General features: G+C 37.0%; 4 protein-coding genes across 4 annotated transcripts; 2 read left to right on the top strand and 2 right to left on the bottom strand.

Annotated features, from left to right (window-relative positions):
- Positions 1–401: 401 nt before the first annotated feature.
- On the bottom strand, positions 402–2,185 carry GCK72_022073 (uncharacterized protein; the record flags this gene model as incomplete). The annotated part of the gene is made up of 4 exons (XM_003092789.2): positions 402–519; positions 565–692; positions 1,320–1,953; positions 2,031–2,185. The coding sequence occupies 4 exons, from the start codon at positions 2,183–2,185 to the stop codon at positions 402–404; spliced, it is 1,035 nt and encodes a 344-aa protein (XP_003092837.2).
- A 5,298-nt stretch (positions 2,186–7,483) lies between these two features.
- Positions 7,484–12,594, bottom strand: GCK72_022072 (uncharacterized protein; the record flags this gene model as incomplete). The annotated part of the gene is made up of 19 exons (XM_053734638.1): positions 7,484–7,510; positions 7,559–7,736; positions 7,790–7,940; positions 7,989–8,070; positions 8,121–8,379; positions 8,429–8,526; positions 8,582–8,737; positions 8,782–8,950; positions 9,083–9,196; positions 9,256–9,487; positions 9,535–9,712; positions 10,175–10,516; positions 10,563–10,769; positions 10,817–10,975; positions 11,104–11,225; positions 11,275–11,422; positions 11,473–11,570; positions 11,617–11,726; positions 12,560–12,594. 19 exons carry the CDS (start codon positions 12,592–12,594, stop codon positions 7,484–7,486), a joined length of 2,865 nt encoding a protein of 954 aa, XP_053578204.1.
- Positions 12,595–13,525: 931 nt separating this feature from the next.
- GCK72_022071 (uncharacterized protein) lies at positions 13,526–15,818 on the top strand (the record flags this gene model as incomplete). Its single annotated transcript, XM_053734637.1, has 7 exons — positions 13,526–13,630; positions 14,348–14,542; positions 14,662–14,777; positions 14,857–15,180; positions 15,226–15,321; positions 15,397–15,631; positions 15,723–15,818. The coding sequence occupies 7 exons, from the start codon at positions 13,526–13,528 to the stop codon at positions 15,816–15,818; spliced, it is 1,167 nt and encodes a 388-aa protein (XP_053578203.1).
- A 2,188-nt stretch (positions 15,819–18,006) lies between these two features.
- GCK72_022070 (uncharacterized protein) lies at positions 18,007–19,258 on the top strand (the record flags this gene model as incomplete). The annotated part of the gene is made up of 4 exons (XM_053734636.1): positions 18,007–18,137; positions 18,180–18,587; positions 18,933–19,188; positions 19,241–19,258. The coding sequence occupies 4 exons, from the start codon at positions 18,007–18,009 to the stop codon at positions 19,256–19,258; spliced, it is 813 nt and encodes a 270-aa protein (XP_053578202.1).
- Positions 19,259–22,567: the final 3,309 nt, after the last annotated feature.

Here is a 22,567-nt window from a genome sequence, read left to right as displayed (position 1 = left end):
ACACATATATTATCCTGTATGTCCTACAAATCTTTTTCAACACTAGGGAAATTACGCCACACTTTTTGGGCAGCAACAGTAACAGAAAAGCATTAAATCAAATACCTTTTTTTCGACATTTATTTCATTTTCAAGGAATTGATAAGTTTCTAACAATGAAAGCAGGGAAGAAAGGAGACCTTTATGTCATTGAACAATTAAGCGTCAATGTGTTAATGAACAAGTAAGCATGCGTTTAATTTTCAAAACGTTCAAAAAAATCAGGAATTTTCAGAAAGCTATATAATTAAAGGTATGAGAAATAGTGAAAGATTGGTAAGGGTTAAAGAGGACGAATTGGTTAATAATCAGAAATTATTAAAATTTTAAAATTTTAAAAGTGAGCGGAGCCTGTTCTACGTTTACATAACTATTGGTTTTTTCTTCTCCACAATGCCTTTGATTGAAAATTCGCCGAACTCCAAGACTAACTCTTGTTCCTCGGTTGCTTCCATTGGGTAGCGGTGGGTGAATTTGAATCTAAAATTTCATTTACAGTACTGAATGGGTAACCAAATAACATACGTCATCCAATGCGTGTCTTTTGGGGCACGATAGTTGTACAAGACCTTCAGATGCTTTTTGATGGGGTAGTAGTTGCGGAAGTGAATATATAGGCATTGCCCAACGGGGAGCGTTTTCGATTGGAATCTCTGAAAAATCTGATTTGAGAAAAGGGTCGAAAAGATTTGTTGAAAATACCTAACTCTTAACTTGACACCTAACAATCATACAAAATCGTAAAATCTTATATGACTTTGAGAGTAGGGAACAGACCCAGAGAAGCGAGAAGCACTCCTCAAGCCGCACGGTCTCTTGTTTTCTCTGGTACATTTCTTTGCGCGTGTGTATCTCAGAAATTGGCGGAGCTATCAAAAAGCTGTCAACTACAATAGTGTAGCTTAGGTTTTGATCTAGATACACGTAAATTAACAATTTCTGAATAGAAAGGTAAGCCGTTTCGACATGTCAAAGTTAAGCAATTTTTGAACTAAAGTTTCAAAAAATTAGTGTTTTAAAGACGTACATCTTAAAAGTGGGCGGAGCTATCAAGAAAGGGTCAACTACAAAAATAAAGATCTCAATCTCATCTACATTTTTGCAATTGTCAATTTTTTAGTAGCTCCTCTACTAGCGCCAGTACTCATGACATTGGCAATTTTTTTGTAAATTCTTCAGGAAAAAAGTTTTCTTTACGGTAAAATCGATAAATCATAGATAATCTATTGGTAATTGGGTCTAATTTGCAAAACTAGGGTCATCAACATCAAATAACTCACCTTAATAATTCTCTGCAACACCTTGACACTCATTCCATCGACATAAACCGCCAAATTGTTGCAATGAAGAGCATGGTTGTACCTTATGTCCGGAATGTCGTCCTCATTGAAGCGAACACCATAACGACTCATATCCAATTTCAGCTTAAGACACTTTTTCCATTGCGGAGTGTTCACAAACGCTTTCTGCACGTGGGGCTTGTGACAAAAGAACTCGAACTGCTCAAGAACATCTTCATCAAACATCTCAACGAACTCAACCATTTTCTCAATTGGACAGTCATCATTAGTCCTGATTGATAAGTTTGTCACTCGGAACTTCATTCTTTGCTGTTTGGCGTACTCCACCAGATAAACGAATGCTTCCCAACTGTTTTCGTAGAATCCGAACATGTCGAATTTTGCTAAGCAGAGAGTGAAACCACGGTGTTTGAAAAAATTCACAAATTGATGTGCAGCAGTGTTGGCTTCTTGTCTACGTGGTGCCTTTTGCTGTCCTTCCAATCGTTCTATCGCTGTATTCAAAAACCACTTATTGGCCTGCCGATCGTAATAAAATTTAATTATGTCCAGTTTCATTGGGATCATGTCGACCAGTGTCTTTTCAGTTCGAGCAGTTAGACGCACCTTGCATCTGGAAATTAGAACTCATGTTTTTCAATCCAAGAGATTAGTGTAACACCCGCTAACTAACTTTCTACCGTTACTCACCTATCTCGATTCTCCAGTTTTTCGAAGACCAATTTCTTCACCTCCACCGGCAATTTTGCCCATTTGTGGAATTTGTTTATTTCCACTTTTTTATTCACTTTTGCATCCCGACTTTCGGTGGTCTTGTAGCGGGTCGTCGCACGGGTATCGTACATTTCGGTTTGGATCTGGAATAGCGAGGTTTTAGAGAAATGAAAGATAGGAAAAGATATGAAAAGATAAAAGAAATAGATCGCAAAAAGAGAAACGCGCCCAAGCTACCCCAGCATTTTTGAATTCATTAGTACATACAGACTATAGTTATAAAATTTTCTAGTCTTAATTAAAAACGCGGCGAAGGTGCGCCAAACAAACGAGAAAATTTTGCTGATAACAATCGGAATTGAAATGTGGCTCCTCTCTATGCCACAAACAACAAAAGAGAGACTTCGACGTGCGAGGAAGAAAAAGAAGAGAAGGGAACGAGAGAGCAAAATAAGACGAGAGAAGGAAAAGGGGAGAATTCGTAATTCCTCTGAAAGTTCATCGATTTTCTTGCTTCGTCGAGAGCATGCAGGAAGAAGCATTTGATGATATGGCAAGAAGAAAAGAAGGGATTAAAAAAGAGGGTTGGATGAATGAATAAATGAAGATAGGAGTGGAGCAGAGCAGAAAATAGAGCAGAGAACATGAGGCTCATTAGGCATATGGGTGTGGCTCGCCTAATAGAACGGTTTGATTAGAGAAATTATTATTCACATAACAGAAAACATGTAGTGCACTTCGCGGTGGAAACTCTTTGAAACCCTCTGAAACTCTTTGAAATCAAAGAAAATTGGAAAAACACGGAAAATCATGGTTAGTAACCTAATTTTCAAAGAAAAAAAACGCTCGAAACTATTGAAAATTCAAAAAAAAACACGAAAACAGATTTTTCACACTTTCGCTGCCAAAAGCCAACAAAAACATGTTCGAAATGGCGTGGCACCCACGTGAGTGAAGCGAAAACAACTTTCTGTCTGCAAACACAAACACCGAATTTGACGCCCTTGCTGGTTTTTCAAAATGGAAAAGCATAAAAAAATATTTTTGAAAAAGAATTACTTGTTCCGAACGGAGATGACTTAACTTCAACCTTCCCGGAATGAATATCGGATAAAGGGGCAGAAGATGAAAGAAGATCATAAGATGGTCAAGACGAATGAAGTGAAATAAGGGTCTGCTCCCTTTGGATGACGTGGCAGATCAGATGTGATTTGATATAGAGAATTGACTGTTCCATTTTGTTTTTCAGGTCATTTTTCAGGATTTTCAGGTGGATAAAATTTGTTCACTTTTCACAAAAATAACCGGTAGCTTTCCATTACAAAATCTCGATATGAGAAAAAAAGGTTCGGAAAACGGAAAAACACAAAAAATGAATAGTTAAGGAAGCAGATCTAAGAGAAAATACACTTATTTCTTGACTGCAACCCTGAAACCGAATTTCAAGAAATCCTGAATGATCATGCTTCGTTTACACGAAATTTTATCTCAAAATGAGACTAGAAAACCGGTGTCTCTACAATTTCATTATAGTTTTTTTTTGATTTTTACCATAATTCAAAGTCACAGAAGCGATTTTCTTTGATTTCCGTAGCAGATTTTACCGAAAAAGGGAAACTTCCTTTTGATTTTGCATAAACTTGCTCCGCATATCTGAACTTTCTTCAAACTCAGCTTCCCCGCCACAAAACATTCTGTGGGAAACATACATCCCCTAGTAGTATTCTCTCACTTCTCCCATCATTTTTCTTCTCGATTCCCCCGCCAGTACACCCTTTCTCTTCTGCTCCCTCGTCCACCAAAACACGACTGGAGACGCAGGCTGTCTCCAAGAAGACCAATGTCCTCGCCAGCCATCGCTTCATACACAAATATTGTGAAAAAGAGCGCCCCGTGCAGCAACGTGTCGCAGGGAGGAGATCCGGCGGGGCCTCGGAAGGTGTGCTACAACACGTGCGCAGGGAGAGACGCAGATGTGGTAAGAGGAGGACACTCCTATCGATCTAACGCGCCGGAGACTGGATGCTATCGTCCCATGCAAAAACGGAGAGACGCAGTAGTGAGAGAGAGAAGAGACCAAGACATCGCGACGGAATACTCTGCGTCTCTCTAGTCAAAATTTCCATAATCTCGATCGGAAGTTAGATGTGCAGGCATCAATACAGATTTTGGCGGAAAAATTGAATTCTCTTTTTTTAAACCAGATTTTTTAATATTGTGATAATTTAAGATAACAAACTTCAGTATCCAAACCTACATTCAATGCCAACACTCCAGAATATTTCGAGTAGAAGAAAGAAATCAGCAAATTTTATAGTTTTTGGTGAGATTTTAAAATAATTCATAATTTAAAGTTGATTCCGACTGTTTCTTCAGTGGAACAATGGACTTACAAAGACGTCGGCAAGAAATACGGAGACTGGTTGAGAAAACCAGAGCCATCAGCAGTAAGTTTTTAATTTTCTTAAAGTTTTAACAAATCTGGAACAGAAAAATTTGGAGACGAACCATATGTTGAATTTGAACTCAAAAAAATTGTTCTGAAATAAATTCGTCGTTAAAAAAAGATGATCTGACATTAATAAACAACTTTATGCTCCGAGAAGAAGTGATTTTTCAGTTTCAGAACTACCAAAACGTCTCCAAAAACATGTTTAGTCAAAAGGAGGCGGTTTTATGAACGATTTCTTGCTACAAACAATTATGATACAAGAATTCAACGATTCTTTCAGAGGCTTCAACTACACATTTCACCTGCACTTGCCCAAAACGGGTTTTTTTTAAACTGTGGCTGTGAGCAGACTTTAATGGGACAATGAACTTTCAAAGACGCCGACGAGCAATGTGAAGTCTGGATAAGGAATACAGAGCCATCAGCAGTAAGTTTTCAATTTTCTTCAAGTTTTCACAGATCTGGAACAGAAAAATTTTGAGAAAACCACTAGTTTTCGACAGAAATCGGGTTCCCAAATCAGAATGAAGGGTCCGACGCTCCGACATTTGTAGAGGACCCAATGTTTTCGTTCAGATTTCAATTTACCATTTTATAATGTAAAAAAAGATATCAAAAAGAGAATTCGGAAAGTTTTGATTATTGTGAAAATGCTGAACACCACCAAATCCCCATTTCAATGTTCACAATTTAGAAAACGGGGTTTTATGAGCTAATCATTGCTAGAAGCAATTGGTACACTAGAATTCAACCCTTCTTTCAGAGGCTGCAACTACATTTGCGACCCACACTTGCCCAAAACTTTCGAATTCCTGCGTTCAGAAGACTAAATTGAAGAAAGTGTGTCTAATGAATCAAGAAGTAACAGTGATTGCAAAGACAGTTCAACATCCTCATGATAATGCAGATGTAAGTGAAACTACCAATTTCAATGAGAAACATTTTCAAAAGAGAAAAATTTTAAATTGCAGGCGCTGGATATATTACATTGCTGATACAATTTAATGAACAGGATCAATTCGAAAATCGGACTGAAACTATTGAAACAACGTCCTTTTCTCCTAATCTACAGTCATAACATCAACCGCTGGTCATTTCTCAGGTCATTTTTCCTCAAATCTTGTTCCTTTCTTCAGAAAACCTCCCGTGGGCAATAGTTACTTTTTCAGAATATCTGAATAGCGATTGGAGAACAAAAATCAATTGATGACATCAATATTGGAGAACAAGCAAATTGCAGAAATGATTCAAACATTTCCCCTAAAAATCAGAGTGAAAATGCTGATTGAAGGCGTTGCTGTCGACTTCTCCACCGAATAATCTTTCCAAATGAATGATTCTACTGCTACGTAATAAAATCAACTAAATTTGGACTATAAACTGGCTCACAATAATAAATCTGAAAGGAAGAAACATACTGCGATGAATACCACAGAGAATTTATTATCAACAAGTCTGTGGAGCAATGAAAAGTATATGTATGTGAGAGTGCGCGCACAAGTGAGACTGCTATTCACACAACTATAGCTTGATTCGGTAACCTCCAAAACTAAAAATTTTCTACAGTTTAGTAGTTACCCACTTTTAGATAGCTCTGCAGGTCTCCTCCCAAAACCGGTGTCAATTGAACACAGTTGTTGAGAATACCCGACTTTGGTGTGTCAGACGAATTCTGAACATTGACATTAAGGTTTTGGATTTTCTGCATAAAGGTTTGTAAAAATGCACGGATTTGGACCATTTCTACTAATTTGTCCGTCTAAATGTAAGCTGGCGCACCTTAGATGTTTTTTGTTTCAGAATTTGTGAATTCTGAAGGGTTTTTGAGGAATATAAGTATTTGCTGATAATCGGAAATTTGCTGAAAATTGGCTGAAAGCGCTTGAGAACGGGTGAGAACGAGAATTCGAGGAAAAGCGGGTAAGGCTTGGTCCGTTTTAGCGATTTAAAATATTTTTTGGGCGGAAAAGGTGGAAGATGGGATTTTGAGAGACAGAAAATGTAATTTTTTGTTAAAACTACCGAAAACAAGCGAAAGTAAAGAAGACTGAGGTGCATGGTGTAAAAATTGCAGAAATTCTATAAAAATCACAATTTTTCTGGCAGAAATAGGTTCACAGAACAAAAAACAGTGAATTTTGATGTTGAAAACGCTAAAAACAAGCACAAAATCAAAAGAAAACGGCTAGAAATGAGGAAATAACTGTTTTTGAAAAAACGCGGCGAAGGCGCGCCTGTCGGAGTCATTTTTTGCGGTTTTTATGATTTTTTGAGAGGGAAAGGTGGAAAATGCAGTTTTGAAGAACGAAAAATGCAATTTTTCGTCTGAAAATTGTTAAGCATTGGGTGAAAATGACTTAAAACGGTTGGGAAAAGATAAAAATAAGATTTCAAGGAAAAGCGGATAAGGCGCGCGAGACAAAATGATGCTTTCGTGGTTTTTGAGCAGAAAAAAAGGAAAATAGAGTTTTGAGGGATTTAAAATGCAATTTTCCGTCTGAAAAAAGGTATCAAGATTTCAAATTTCTCAATTTGAATGCGTAAGCGTTCGACAAACCCAAGATTGGGGCGCCTTTGGCGCGTTTTGTTTTTTATGTTTTTGTGAATGAGTTTTCAAGCGCAATATATTGAACGCATGTCGGTGATTCTATACATTCCGAAGAGTGGTGCGCCTTTGACGCGTTTTCTGAGCCTGTGAAATTTGTTGTTTTGCTGCTTTTCAGAAATTTACTTTGACAGTCTGGCGTGCCTTTGACGTGGCATTTGGTTTATCTGTATGCTTGTCATTTACAACATTTTTAAGCTATTCCCGTGAAATTCTAGAATCAATTTTGTCCAACTTTATCCAACATGTACTAAAATACAATTCATAAGTTCAACGCATTTCAACAGAAAACAAAGATCAATTTTAACAGAAAAAAAACTGAAAGAGATCGTGAAAATGAGAAAAGGAATAAGCAAACATCCGAACATCATTCTATGAATTCCAGCTCTGAACAGCTCTCTGAAAATACATGTTTAATTTTTTGGTTAACAAGGGCTCTAAACTCACTCTACACTCATTTTTGACTGTCTCATCATCTCCCGGGTGGCATAAATATTTTGTTAGAGCTCTTTCCGATATTATCTCATTGTCGACATTTTCATCTAACAGTGCAACGATGGGCATATACTTGTTGGGAACCTCCTGGATTCTTTTGTATCGAGTATTATCGATTTCGGCTGCAATTCTAAAAAACATAGAAATTTGTTTCAGTGAAAACGATTATTTTGAAACACCAACAGATGGATAATTGAGAGAGGCACGTTTGATTGAAATTCCTTCCAGAAGATGATGATTTCTGGCCGCCAACGTGCTATGAGCGGAATTAACGCGTCTCGTTCTTCATCGTGTTGGAGTAAATCTCCGATGCAATCGAAATCTTTTTCCTCGGCTGAAAATCAAAAGAAAACATGAAAAAGTTCAAGTTTGAAAAGCTTACCAGATAAAATAATCATCAGTCGAAGTTCGTCCCAAATATGACGCATTAGAAGGTACTTGGCAAGAGCGAACGTTTCGATTTTCTGAAAATAGCGAGCTTGGTCTCAGATGTCTTTATGTGTTTAATACTCACCAACTTCATGTTCGCCCTGAAAAACACTCTCACATCGATCAAACAGTTCACCAAAAGTTTCAACGCGTCCTCCGTAAAACTCAGTGAGAAGAAATTGCGAGCGTGAGGATCAATCACATATTCTTTCCGTCTCGAATCGTATTCGGAATAGAGCTCAAACAGATATTTTGGGACTTGTGTAATGTTCTCATTTAATGTACGGATGGAGTATTTTTCATTTTCTGGAAGTGAGCCAGTTTCTTGTTCCACGCCAAGAACTCTGAAAACAGAAAATATTTGAAAAACTAAAGTATAGTAGTGTTAAATACCTGTCAAACGTTTTCAGGTGAATTATATCGTCCCGAATCAAGAAAAATGAATCGAGCAGTTCCAAGAAACGATAATGATCTGGGTCATTGAGACACGCCTGAATTAGATTGAATATACATATAGAGAGAAGCAGATAAAAAGTGGTAACCAACCAGGTTCAAATTGAGCACCCGGTATTCGCCAACGTGCTCCAACAAAGAAGCATCAATACACCTAATATGAAATTCAGTTGTGTAGATATGGTAGACGTCATGGAAGCACATGTCGTCCCCAACACTGTTAGACGCAATGATTGGAGCAGCTTCGACCTGAACAATAAGATAACGAAAATTAAAATACGCTGAACTCTCACCCGAATCAATTCCAAGTTCAGCCCCGGCTCATCTGACTTCTTTCTTATTTTTAACGATTCTTCACAATGATAACTATTGAACCGGCCGCTTCTTGGTTGAATGTATCCTTTCTTGGGATCAATACGTTCGAAGTCGTGGAGAGCAATCGATTTTATTATTTTCGCGACACTGAAAAATAACTGTTTTCGTATTTTTGCAAAAAATCAACTCAGGAAAATCTATATGACGATCTGAAAGCTCATGGAAAACATTGAAATCAAAACTAATCAGGTTACTCTAAAATTTCTGAGAAAAACCTACCAGGCAAAAATAATAGGCGTCCTGTCATCATGGAATGGAACTGTTGCAAGATTTTCAACAAGAGTTTGGGCTTTTTGGTGGAGTTTGAGGTATTGCAGCCTGCACTCATGTCTCCTGTGAATAATGATTTTTTTGAGCTATCCTGTATTACCTCTAGATACTTCAAAACTTACATTTCCTTCTCTCTTTCTTCCGAATTGATATCCGACTTTGTGACCAGTATTGGAAGTTTACTTGCTTCCTGAATAGCCGTTTCGAATTCGTCTTCGAGAGGATTTACGCCTGGTTGCTGGTTTTTAGGAAAGGTTTTCAGCAAAACTTCAGACACTCCCGTTCTTTCGTCCACTTTCAAAAAATGAATGAGTGCACGTAGTCCTCGAAGCAAACACTTGTATTTCGGGTGCCCTGAATCGATTGTTCGTGATTTGTTGTGAAGAAGAAAAGTAACTAACCGGAATTCAGATGAAAACCGCCCATTCTCTTGATGTCAGTCTCAACTGTCCGTTTGTATAAACGGACAAGCTCCTCTCCGTCATAGCGTGTGTCTTCCGTTGGCACGTGGAGACATGTGCAACGTTCATACGCTCGATATTTTTTGAAGTAGGACTCTGGAGAATACTGGAAGTTGGCCTGAAAAGATCTGTTTACATAATTCCTCTCAAGGTCATGAGAGGTTATACTTTGAAAAAAATAATGTTCCGACAAGGCATTTCGAAAGAAACACGCTGAAACCCAAGTGCGGCAGGTGATCATAGGCGGAGTTTTACTGCAAACGAAGCGGATGAAATTCCAGCTGATTTTTTGACGAGCAACGGATAAGTACATGTTTTAATTGGTTTAACATAAAAAAGTGCAAAAATTCAGCATAAACAATTGAAAATATCGATTCAAATATGAGTTGAATTTGAAATTTGATGTTGTTTCTCAAAAAATTAGCTGTATTTTTATCCCCCTCGCTTGCATTTTAAGCTTCACCCACGACCCCCCGCAGTGCTTGCGTTTCAGCACGCAAAATTTATTTTGAGAATAATTGTCGGAACTTCAGTTCTTCACAAGTTGTTTATATTCTCTGCAAATCAATAATGAACTCACCCATGCAATCAACGATTGTCCATCATCCGAAACTGCAAGTCCATCGAATGCATAAGGAAGAGCTATTTCTTCCATAATACATAAGAGAACTTCATCGCTTTCATCAGCCCATTCACCTCTTCCATTATTTCTCCAACCATCATTTCTTGCTTTTCTTGGCATAATCACGAATCGTCCTTTATGTACATTGTGATCGATGAGAGCAAACGCCTCTCCTGCAGAACTTATTTTGAAGTTGTTCATCAACTTTTTGTAATGCACGCGAGATCCATTGACAATAAACGCAATGTCAGGTTTTCTTCCGTCTCTGTCAACCCAGAGACAATCGTTACGAACTTTGATCTAGAAATTTAACTATATTTGAGTTGGCTTGTCTAACAATCTTTACCTTTCTTTTCTGCTTTTCATAAGTTTCCACTTCAATTTCTTGATATTCCTTCGTTTTCGGTCTTCTGTTCACAAAAGTGAGGTTGGTGCCACCTGACCAGTTATGCTCCGAATACACAAATGGGTCCGTTCCAACAATTAGTGATGTGTTTTTATCATACTTCTCGAATTTGGTATATGTTTCTCCGAGAGTGATCTCCTGATCATCCTATAACAATGAGTTTTTGAAGTGAAAATAAGGGAAAAAGATTATACCAAACATTTACAAATGGACCTGATGTCAATTGGAGTCGTAGCAATTTTCTCCGAGTTCGAAGTTTTACTCAAAAAATTGGATTTGATTCCGCAACCGTAGAGATTACCATTCTTTGATTGAATGATAGTATGGTTTGGTCCTATGAAGACTTGGTTAATCTGGAAATTATGTGGCTTAACGAAGACATTCAGTCAAAAGGTAATGGACTTTGGCCGTTTTCAAATGAAATTGATCAACTATTTTATGGTCAGCCTACATCCCGATCATTTTTTCTTTTATACCATACCTCTACAGGTCCACTGGAGTCAGACAGTTCCACTGGAGTCAAAACATCCACCCACTCTTCCTCAGATCCTATTCCCAGACGTCCATTCTTGTTTAACCCGAACGCCATAGCCATGTGTGTTCCTGAAACACAAATAAATCTGTGTATAAAACAATTTGTTATTAATTTTACGTGGTTTTTGGAAACTCCAAATTCCTTGAGCGACAGTTCCTGTCCGACTCCTTTTTGAGAGACACAACTCCATGGGAAATGTCGTCAGTCCAGTAGCAAGAAATTGCTGGATTATAATGACTTTCGTTGTCAAATTCAGTTTGGAAATCTGAAAATCCTTCAGTTTTTTGACTATTCGTGAGAATTTGAAAAACTGACTTTTCGACAACTCTCTCGCTTTCTGAAAACGCTCGCATATTTCATGTTTTCTGCAAACAATTTGGCTGATTCTTGGTATGCTTGCTGATTAGGAATTTCTGAAATTTCACGTTTTGCGTTCTTGAATAATTAAGGTCAACTCACTTTGTGCTAAATCCACAATATTATCAATAATTTTTGGAGCTTCCACGCGATTGAATAGGAGTGATGCTTCCAAATTGACGAGCTGTATAGCAAGATTTTGTGAGACGATCCTAAAGAGCAATTATATTTCCTAGTTTTCGGTTCAATGTTTTTCTATAATTGTTAACCTTGCAAAACTTAGGCACTTTTTTTAAAAGTTATGGTCAACGACTGAAATTGCAATAAATTTTTAATTGACTAGAATAAGTTGGACATTTTTATTACCGTTAACAAAATTTTTTTTTCTAAGTTCATTGGCAGTTTTTAGTTGAAAATGGTCAAATTTGTAAAAGTGGGACAGCCTCCTTGATAATCTCACAATATTGATTGTATGCCAAATAGATAGATTACAATTAGAGCTTTATTTTTGTAGTTGACTACATTTTTGTACATGCGCCTTCAAAGAAGTTACATGCAGTAAAAGTAAACATCATTGAAATCTCAACAATTGCGAGAAACTGCTTTGACGATTGATAAGTTCTTACGATGTGAGCGTACACGAAAAAGTGTCAACTACAAAATGAAGCTCTATTTGTGATCTATACAATCCATAAATATTCAATACTGTGAGACTATCAGGGATGCCGTGTCACACTCACAAAGTTGATCATTTTTAACTGAGAACTCTATGTGTCGCAGTATTTATGGCCAGTACAGTATATAAAAGACGGACGGTCTCTGTTTGTGAATTTGGCTGTGTCTGGTTTAATGATAAATAGGCTGGTTTAGTGATATTTTGAAAGAAATTTAGTGAAAACTGAGTTTTTGACATAAAATATTCTAGAAAGTTGAATTTTGAAATTCATAAGACAATCATAAGATAGAGTTTTATGGAACACCTGTGCTCAAGCTCAATTTCTATGCCAATTAACACTTTTTTTTCATTTTTAACAAAAAAACTCACTCGTTTTGTTGCTCCAGTGCGTCCTCTATGTTCATTTTCACCTAAAATTCGAAAAATAGTTTCTGTTCGAAAACGCAACACACCATCAATAAAAGAAATTAAAAAAACAATCGAGCGAGGCGCGAAATGACGCTTTTTGAATGAAGGGCATCATGTTTTATGCATTAGGAGGTTGAGAGATAGACAGTGAGAGAGTGCAGACAAATGATTTTCTTGGATGGGGTAAGAAGACGAGCCGTGGCAGTGTGTGGGACGACCTGTAGGGAGGGAAGACAAGGAAACAGTGCCCTGGACAGGCACTAATAGATTCTCGATCTTGTCCAGCGGCTAGTGAAAAAGAAAAAAGAATATCCGAGCTACAGTGCTGACCAAATAATTAAAAAAAAACGGTTTTTTGACTCCAGATCTATATTTCCGTTCTCAAATTCTGCCACATAGACATCTGGTATAAAGAAGTTATAATTTGAAAAAAGATTGAATTTCCGAAAATTTCCTTTTGTCAGAACAGATTCCAAAAATTTTACATTAGTATAAGAACAGAATGTTTTGGTCTCTTGTCACAAACTTTCAAAATGTTTTCTTCGACCGCCTCTGTTTGTTTATTTGTCATTACGTTTTTGATAAGCATGTTCTATCCCTGCCCGTCTATTTCTCCTAAATCTCGTTTACCGTCATAGCAGTTGCCCATCTCCCCTGTTCGTCTGTGTGTTCTCGCCTCCGTTGTCCACTCTGCTGGTCAACATATATTTTCCTGTTGGATGTTACTGCGCTCTATTGACGTGTGTGCGGTAAAATGTTCCGTCTTTGTAATGTATACAAGACAATAAGAGTGTTTTTGTTTTTTTTTTGGGCACTAGTTAATCAGAATCAATAACCACCGTTTTTAATTTTTGTTTTCCATTTTTTCAAACCAGAGAAACCAAACTTGATTCTTCAAAAACAAATAAATTCGATTTCAGAGCAAACATGAGTCAAAGATGGAACTTAGATCTGGTATTAGCAGGACAAGTCCCGGATTGGGCAGCTAAATCGTTGAAAATAGACGGAATGCATTCGAATGAAGGAGGAAAGGTAATAAAAATTTTATTAAACCTCCTAATTCTATCCAAAACGTAGATATTAAAAAGATTTTTAAACCTATTGAGTAATATCTTGATTTTTGAAAAACTACATAAAAACCAAAAATTTGAACTGAAATTTTACACATCGCAAAGTTTTTTCAAAAACATTTAAATAAAAAACAAATGAAAACAGTTTCAAAAATAAACGACCCAATTCGGTTGGAAAAAATCGAAAAAAAAGGCAGTTTTCAGTTGAAATGTCCAATTTAGAGAGTGTGTCATGGTAATGGTGATAGTCCCATTGAGTAGATTTCTATATATTAATTGTAGTTGACGAGTGTTTTCTACGGGCACTTCCTAGACAGTTGTGTTAATTTTAAGATGAGAGCTCAAAAATCGCACAAATTTCTACTGAAATGGGGCGATTTGAGAGAGAAATAACCATTTCGAGATATAAATTTTTAGAAAATGCCAGTAAAAAACTGTGAACAAAAATGAAGCTCTACTTTTAATCTGTATGATTCATCAAAAATCTACTGGGTGTGGCTATGAAAATTACCATGACATACTGTCAACGTTGGACAATTTTAAATAAATCCGGCTAACCTCGCTTCTCAGCTACCTCGACTAACCGGCGATTGTCCTAGATTTCCACTTATTAGTTTCAGATTTCCACTTTTTCGTTCTAGATTTCCACTCTTTGCCACATAACTGTTCTTCGTTTCAGAGTCTTGCCGAATTTCCACCAGAGCTGCTTGTCCAAATTTTCCAATATGTGGCGTCCCCAACCTGCAACTCGGTCCCATTGCACATGGATTTTTTTGAAGCGAAGAATAAAATGGATCTCCTAACAGTACTATGGTTGCGAAACGGTGAAGCCGACTGTGAGAAACTTGTTCTCTTTGAGATCAGTCTGCCGAAAGTTTAATGATGTCATCAATAATCATATGAGACCTGGAACAGATTATGGACATATCAAAATTGATATCAAAATCCAGGTAAACTAGCGTAGTGTTCAAATAGATAATTCTCTTATTTTAGGGATTCAATGACACTCGGGAGGTCACAGTCCACAAATATGGAGGAACTGGAACCGTGTGCCCGTCAACACATTTTAAAAGAGTTAGAAAGTACAACGAGGAGTTCCAGGATATTGAGTAAGCATTTTTTGAAGCAAAAACAATAAATCTATGTTCATTCGAATGAAAACAAAATGCATGTAGTTTTTTTTTCCAGACCATTCGAAAAAATCGACCAGCTCTTTGTCGTCAACACAGTGCTCAGCGAAGAGCTTCTCGAAACTGTGATCCGTCTGGACCTGACGGAAGCCTCGAAGATCACGTTCGAAAAAATTTCTGGATTTAAATTCGATGAAGGTGTCAACCTCCACCAGCGAATTCAACAATTTTTTGATGATCTGAACTCGCCAGCAATCGTTTACTTTCATTCGAATATTTTCAATGCGGCGGCCACACTCCTCAATCAGTTCAATGGAGAGGATGCAGCTTTCATGGAAGTGGAAGATACATTTGTGAGAGCTCAAATTAAGCAGGACTTCTGGCAAGTGTCAATACCAGTTTTCTAAAAAGCCGCTACATTTTTAAGGAATGTTGGTACCTACACAAAGCGGCACAAGAACATCAGATACGCAACTGATGACTACAAAATCGGGAAGTTCCGAGAACACCGAACCATGAATGTGTAAATTTTTTTCCAGTTTTATACAGATGTTCAGAGAAAAAAGTGTCTCAATTTTATTATTTCCAACTTGGACAGTATCATCCTCGGCCAGCACCACTCCACAGTTCCAGATCGGAAACACGGGACAAGAGCTCGATTGAATGCGTATTGGGCTGAACTCAATGAGGCTTACACACAACTGACAATATTCAAGACAGCAGATGAACAGAACACCGGAAGAGACCATTTGAGGATGGCATTCAAACTGCTCAAAGGAAAATCGAAGAAATCGAAAATGGAAATTCTCTACCACTTGAAATCTGTGAAAAAGGTGAGTAAAACTTTTCGGAGATGGTTAAGATATACTTTCTAATAAGCTTTTTTGCACAATTTTGCATATTTAACCAGCTGGAACATTTCAGATAATCGAAGACAACGGACCATTTCCCGCGAGAGGAAAACGTGTCAATCGCCTGGCTGAAGAAATTGAGGATTGTGAGAGCGGTCCGTCGACTTGAACAGAAAATGTGAAGGTCTGATATATTTCTGGTCAAATTCTGTTGCTATAGTCTTATTTTGACTTAGCTCCCTTTTCTCCTCTCTATTCTTTGCCACAATTTTCAAATGATCAATTATCAGTTTTCCTAATCACATTTCAACAATTGTTCTATTCTCTTTTTTATTACAGTATTATGACAACTTTCTCGGTATGCCACTTTTCTCACTACTCTCTCTTTGTTCTTTACTTCTTGAAAACAAGATTTAACAAATCTAACCTTGTTTTGTACTTCTGCCTATTGTTGTCTCACCTTATAATGATGTTGTTTCATTTCTCATCATTTCTCTTTTTATTATTCTCATTATGAAATACGATTAATGTTTTTTAGCTGGTTTCAGCACTGGAATTTGAATAAAGTCTGTTAAAATGAAAACGTCAAATATTGAGCGAGTCGTTTTAAAAATGGAAATGCAAACAGATGAGAGATACAACCGAAAAGTACCATGAACACCCCAAATAATATTCGATTGGTAGTTCTTCATTTTCTGGCAATCTATGCGGCAAAAGACGACTGGTATTCCATTGGAAGTAGAAACTATTCTCGTAACAGAGGTTTTCGAAGCGTAACATTCAAGCGGAGTTCCCATTATTATGAAAATTTTTATTCCGAAATAAGTAACTTGTTTTCAAAGAAACCTCAGTAATTCCATAACCAAGAATGCAATCGTCAAAATGACACCGGTGAAGATAGTAGCGAAGCTATCGATTGGTTTTTGCAGGACTTGCAAATATAGAATCGACGGAATGACATCTAAAGGAAAAATATTATGGATTTGAAAATGATTGTTGGCAGAGATATTTGATTGAGTCAACAACTGGGATAAGAATATAGCAACATTGAATCAAAACACTTACATTTTATTTCAATAAATCACATAACTTACACACATAATTGATCGAAATATGAAAGCGAACTTTGAAGGCAATAAAGAATTGGAACAAGAATTGGAAGGATGAGAAGAAAAATGAGCAGATGAGGGTGATGTAGAAATAAAACAGACTTCTGAGCACGAGAATTGAAACTGAACCTCGATCTGACAACTTATATGAATTATGTGCTTGTTATGACTGAACCGGAGATCGCAATACTTAAAGATGGTGTATGATAATACAGTGTGACGAAAGATCGGATTATGAAGGGAAGCACAAACTCAGTTTCGAAAATTTCCCTGTATGCCATTGATCATTTCCGTTCTGAAGTTTTTAGATAATTTTATTTTTTTGTAATCAGCGTAACCAGCTTACCAGAAATGAAATGTAGATAGCCAGTCAACTGCTCCATAAATTTTTCGTCGATTTCTTGCAACAAGTAGAGACCAAGTGAGCCGTCATCTAAGAGAACAAATTTTTCGAATCGTCTTTTGTCTCCAGCACTAGCAAGAAGTAAGGTGGTAAACTGACTTCGGCTTTTTGTTTTCTTTATATCATTCTTCATACCACACTCATTACATTTCCAAGCCCCATATTCTCCCGAGGAATGAATATATGCCTCCGGTACTTCGTGACTTCAAAGAAAGCTCCAGAAACATCTGCTGACCATGTTTAGCCAGTCGGTGTTCAACAAAAAATAAGCTCCGCCCATCTCGTACTTGTGAACACATGGCTTACCATTGGTTTTTTGTCGTATTGGTAGAGGACAGGCATTTGACTATGAGACCAGCGGAGTTGACATGTCCGCAGATATTCTAGTTTCATTTTTACGAAACGAACCAGTTATTACTTGTTTTTTACTCATTTTTATATTTTTCCCTCTTTAAAGCTGATATGCTCTCTGCTGCTTTAGCTTAAGTGTTTCAATAGTTTTCTTTGCTCTCCTCTGACTTCCGATTAGAAACGACCATTCTGTAAAACATAAGAGATCAGTTTTCTTTCACATTTTTCAGTATTTTCATTTGAGTGAACTTTTTTCCGCGTGTATGAATATAATTCAATCATTACCAAGTTTTTCCCGGGCGGGCCGGTCCGGGATTTAACAACCCTGATTCTACATACCACACTTAATACGTTTCCATAGCCCATACTCTTCCGAGGAATAAAGAAAGTTTAGCAAGGAATTAAGGAGTTTTGAGAACGGTGGTATTTCAATTAATAGTTTTTGCTTTCTTTTTGCATTTTTTACTTTTTGTTCGATCCAATTTTTATTACAGATGCCGTTTCGAAACTTTCATTTCCGGATTCTCCAACACCTCACAGTTGTGCAACAGCCGATTGACAGTTTGGTTTCTGTAATCACCGGCATGCTGCTGTTGTCAGCAGTTTTCGTGATTGATATTGTGAAGTAGTGTCCAAGCTAAAAAATTATCTAATGGAATTATTTCAGACTCATTGGATCATCTGTAAAATGTTATTCGTATAAAGATGTCCCACAAGAATGGACCGAAAGCCTGGAGAAACTTTGTTACAAGAGTGGCATGTATTTCCAATGGAAACCGAATAGCAATCCTCCACGAGAAGTGCCAGAAAACGGAGCTGAGAGAATAGACTATTACTTTCTCAGCACCTTCTACCTTCTTTATGTAGCTTGCATCAATTTGATCATACCGTACGCTTGGAATGACCTTCAAAACATCCGTGGAATTTCTCTCAATCAGTTCACGAAGCATATACTGGAGCTGAAAGCAACAATGCCTGCAGACCGTTTGGAATCAATGTCTCATCTGGCACAGTTCTTTCACTACACAATGCATCAACGCCAGTCTCTCTGGTTCTGGGGATTCACCCGTCCTGGGTGAACTGTTTTGTATATTATTCACAAAACACTATGTATCGCCCACATCCTCGTCCAATTAATCTGTCTGCACGCTATATTTGGCCACAGCTACGGATGGAATTTCGGGATGTATCTTTTTGACTTTCTATTTATCAAGAAGTTGGACTGGCAGATTACAGGATTTTTCCCTCGAGTTGTGTTTTGTGATCTTGGCGTTTGGGACCAGCAAAGCCAAAAAAATCAGGATTGGCACTTTTTCTGTCTTCTTCCTGTCAATGTTATTTTGGAGAAAATTGTTGTTTTATACTGGTAAGAAAAGAAAATGTGTTATCCTTTCAATCAAAACTCTAAAATTTTTTTCAGGATCTGGTTGGTCGTCCTTATCATCTGCGCAACATGCTGTATGATTCAAACTGTGTTCAAATTGCTCCGTCACTCTCATATCAAAAAGTTGCTGGGCTATTTGGTGGATCTTAGAACAGCTAGAGACAAAAGACGATTCAAAAAGTTTGTTCGTGATTTTCTCTTGGATGACGGTTCACTTGCCCTCTATTTGTTGGAAGAAGTCGACGAAGAAACTGTGGAACAGTTGGCTGGCTTTCTCTACTTATCATTTCTGGTGAGCTGATTACGCTGATGACAAAACCTATAAAATTATCAAAACATTCCAGAACAAACACGCACCATGATAAACTGATTGAAATCTTCGAAGCTGAGTTTGTCCTCCCTTGTACAATCCGATCTCTAGTCTCACTGTATTCCCTCTCTCCTCCTCCTCCTCTTCAAGCCGTGCGTTCTTCGGTTCAGTCATCACACACATATGTAGTTAATAAATTGTCAGGTTAAGGTTCCGTTGTTGTTCTCAAACTCAAAAGTCTATTTTCTCTCTATAGCATCCGCATATGCTTATCACTCATATCTTTTGTTCAATTGCATCTAATTTTCGGTTTCATCTTACGATCTTCCGATATAATAAATGTTACTGTATATCATTTGAAACCTAAGACAATCCATGCATGAGTCAAAAAAAATTGAAATACATAATTCCCCAGTCCGAAAAAAATTGGTTTAATATATAAAATAATTTTATTTTCTCATTATTAGACGGTTGAAAAAAATATGTAAGGAAAATGGAGCTGAAAACAATACAGTGCTGGGAACAATTCGAACGATTTTGACTGTTTTCAGTTGAAAATCACCTATTTTGAGAGTGTGGTGTTGTATAGATGATTGTCCCACAGAGTGAACAAGTCTGTCCCACAGAGTGAACAACAAGAATAACAGTATGCCTTCGTTTTTCTTGTGATAAAAATCCTGAATAACTACAGATTGGTTATGAATGTAACTTTTCCCTGCCCCTATTAAATTTTACTTTGTGCAATGCTTTGATTTTTTCTTATTTTGAAGTTCTGCTTGGTTAAAAATTTTTTTTGTTTTTTTTTGGTTTTTTTTGCTTTCTTTTTTAATTCTTTTTTTCCTTCCTCCTTTCTTTTTTTCCTTTCTTCCTTTCCCACTGAAGTGACACTCCTCCATTCTCCTATCAATCGTAATATGGCTTCGGTGTTGATCTCCATCCACTGTAATATGGCTTCGGTGTTGATCATCCTTGAAATCCGGCGCCCCGGGGCCATCTTGGAAATCCGGCGCCCCGGGGCCATCAGGTCGTTGCATTTGACTGGTCGGCCTATATCCTCTCCTCTCTCGATCCGGGGGGTGGATCCGCATCTTTTGCCACCGGGGGGAATCGAACCCTCAACCGTCCTCGACCAACATCGGTGGCCGGCCGCTTAACCAGTTGAGCTATGCCGGCCACGTTGACGACGACAGTCGATTGCGTATATGAATGCCGGCGGAACAGCGCCAGCGCATCCCTCGCGGAGAAATCTTTTTTGAAACTTTTTTTCGAAATTTTTTTTTATTGTTTTTTTGAAGAAGTAAAAAAATTTTTGAAGAATTTTTTCTGAAGAAATTTTTATTAAAAATTTTTTTTTCGAAAATTTTTTGAAAATTTTTTGTGGTTCCGATGTTTGATGGTTTACTGATTCAGAAGTCGAATATAGATTCTTTTGGGTAAAATATGAAATTTTTAAACGGTTCCGAGAGGGTCAAGGGTTCAATCTCAATTGAGGCCAAAAATTTTTTTGATATCATTTTTTTTGGTTTTTTCTAGCTCTAATTGTTGGTTGTTGAATCCCCATACACATCCTATTATTTTTTCAGCTCATTAAAACCCGGCTACGTTCAAAGACAACTTGTAAGTGCTGTTATGTCTTGAGTTGGCTGGTGCGAGGACACATTTGGTTCATTCAAAATTGTTCTTTTCCAAAATCTCACTTCTTTGAGCTGTCCGAAAATGGTCGAGGAATGCAATAAATTTTCAGTTTTCTCTTTTTGGACCTTAGCAGAGGTGCTTTTTCTAGTCAACTATCTTTCTTATTTTTAAGATATAATGTTCTTATTTTTAAGATATAATGTTTTTTTGTCAGAAAGTATTATGCTTCTGCTTGGTATCTCTTCTCTTTTCAACCATTTCAGTTTTTGGTGTCTCCTTATTAAATTCTGTTAGAATGTCAATTTTCTTCTTTTCTGTCCGAAAGAATGCACTACATTTCATATAAAGTTCTTTTTCTTTCAACCCGTACTTTGAATCCTTTTTAAAACAGAAAGAAAACAATGCATTTTTGAAGAGAGAGAGAGAGAGAAACATACAACATTGAAAAAATAGGGAAGGGCTATAATTGTGGCGAATTCAAGAAAAAGATAATTTCAAAATTTAAGACTTGTGAAACAAAAACAATTATTTATTGAAAAATCAAATCACGAAAATTTGAGAAACAAGTTTTCGAATGATGTGTTTGTTTTTGATAAAACTGAAAAGCCCTGACGAATTATCCACTCAAAAAGATTTTTGATACTGAGAGTAATGTATATATAAAGTCGATTATCCACACAACGTACACCTCAATACTGCAAATTGTTTACTATTGGTCTAAAAGTCTACAAAGCTAAAAAAAAAGGAGTAGTCTTTGAAAAATGATACTCAGTGAGAGATCCGCGAGATATGGTAGGAAAGTAGTTTATTTAATGGATTTGTGCGTTTTTATAGCACCAACTGATCAAGCCAGGTTTTTTTCTTATTGTGACGTTGTGTGCAGTGGCTCACTTCTTTTTGTTGGCGGAAATGAAATCACAAGAACTGATTAGTAATGCTACTTTGAAAATTCATTTTTGTCAATTTTATCAGTACTTGCAGCTGAAAATCTGAAATCCTCGAGACTCAATCATTTTTCACAGTTTTTCTGCCTCCCATAAACAAGAAACGTTTCCACCAGAGCTGTGCGGAAGTAAAATTTTCGAAAAAAGATGTCGGAAGAGGGAAGAAAGAAGTTTTTTTTTTTTCTGTTTTACCCCATTTTTACGAGTTTTCAGTATTTCCCTTGTTACATTTATCATTCCGAACGTTGTTTCGGAAGTATTCATACTTGTATGCTTTGAAATTTCAGAGAAACTCAATGGGTTCACACCGGAACATCACTTTCAGTGAAGAGGACAAATTCCAAAAAAACGAAAACTCGGATTCGCAAAAGTAGCAGTATTTCTCGGTGAGCTAATAACAGTTTGTAGTTCCAAAAACTTATAATTGTATTTTTACAGAACCGAGAAAGCTGTCGACTCTGCTCAAGGAATCATGTGGAAACAACGGAGGGAAATTTCAAGAACACCGCCAATGGAAAGCTAATAAATGTAAGAACTTATTCTTGAAAGTATGAAATTTTATTCTTGAATTTTAGAGCTCATAATCAATCGGATTTCTGGACAACGTCTACATCACCTATGTTATCATCCCCATCATCTTCACCTACATCAGATCCGAAGGAATAATAACTGACTCGTTCGAAATATGTAATTTTTCTTTGTTTTTAACATGATTGTCCTTCGTTTTTTGTTTTATTTATCTAATAAATTTATGAGTTCTAATGAGTTATATTTAAGCAAAA

Source organism: Caenorhabditis remanei, chromosome X, assembly GCF_010183535.1.
Source record: "Caenorhabditis remanei strain PX506 chromosome X, whole genome shotgun sequence".
Classification (NCBI taxonomy): domain Eukaryota; kingdom Metazoa; phylum Nematoda; class Chromadorea; order Rhabditida; family Rhabditidae; genus Caenorhabditis; species Caenorhabditis remanei.
This window is presented reverse-complemented; position numbering and strand designations above follow the sequence as displayed.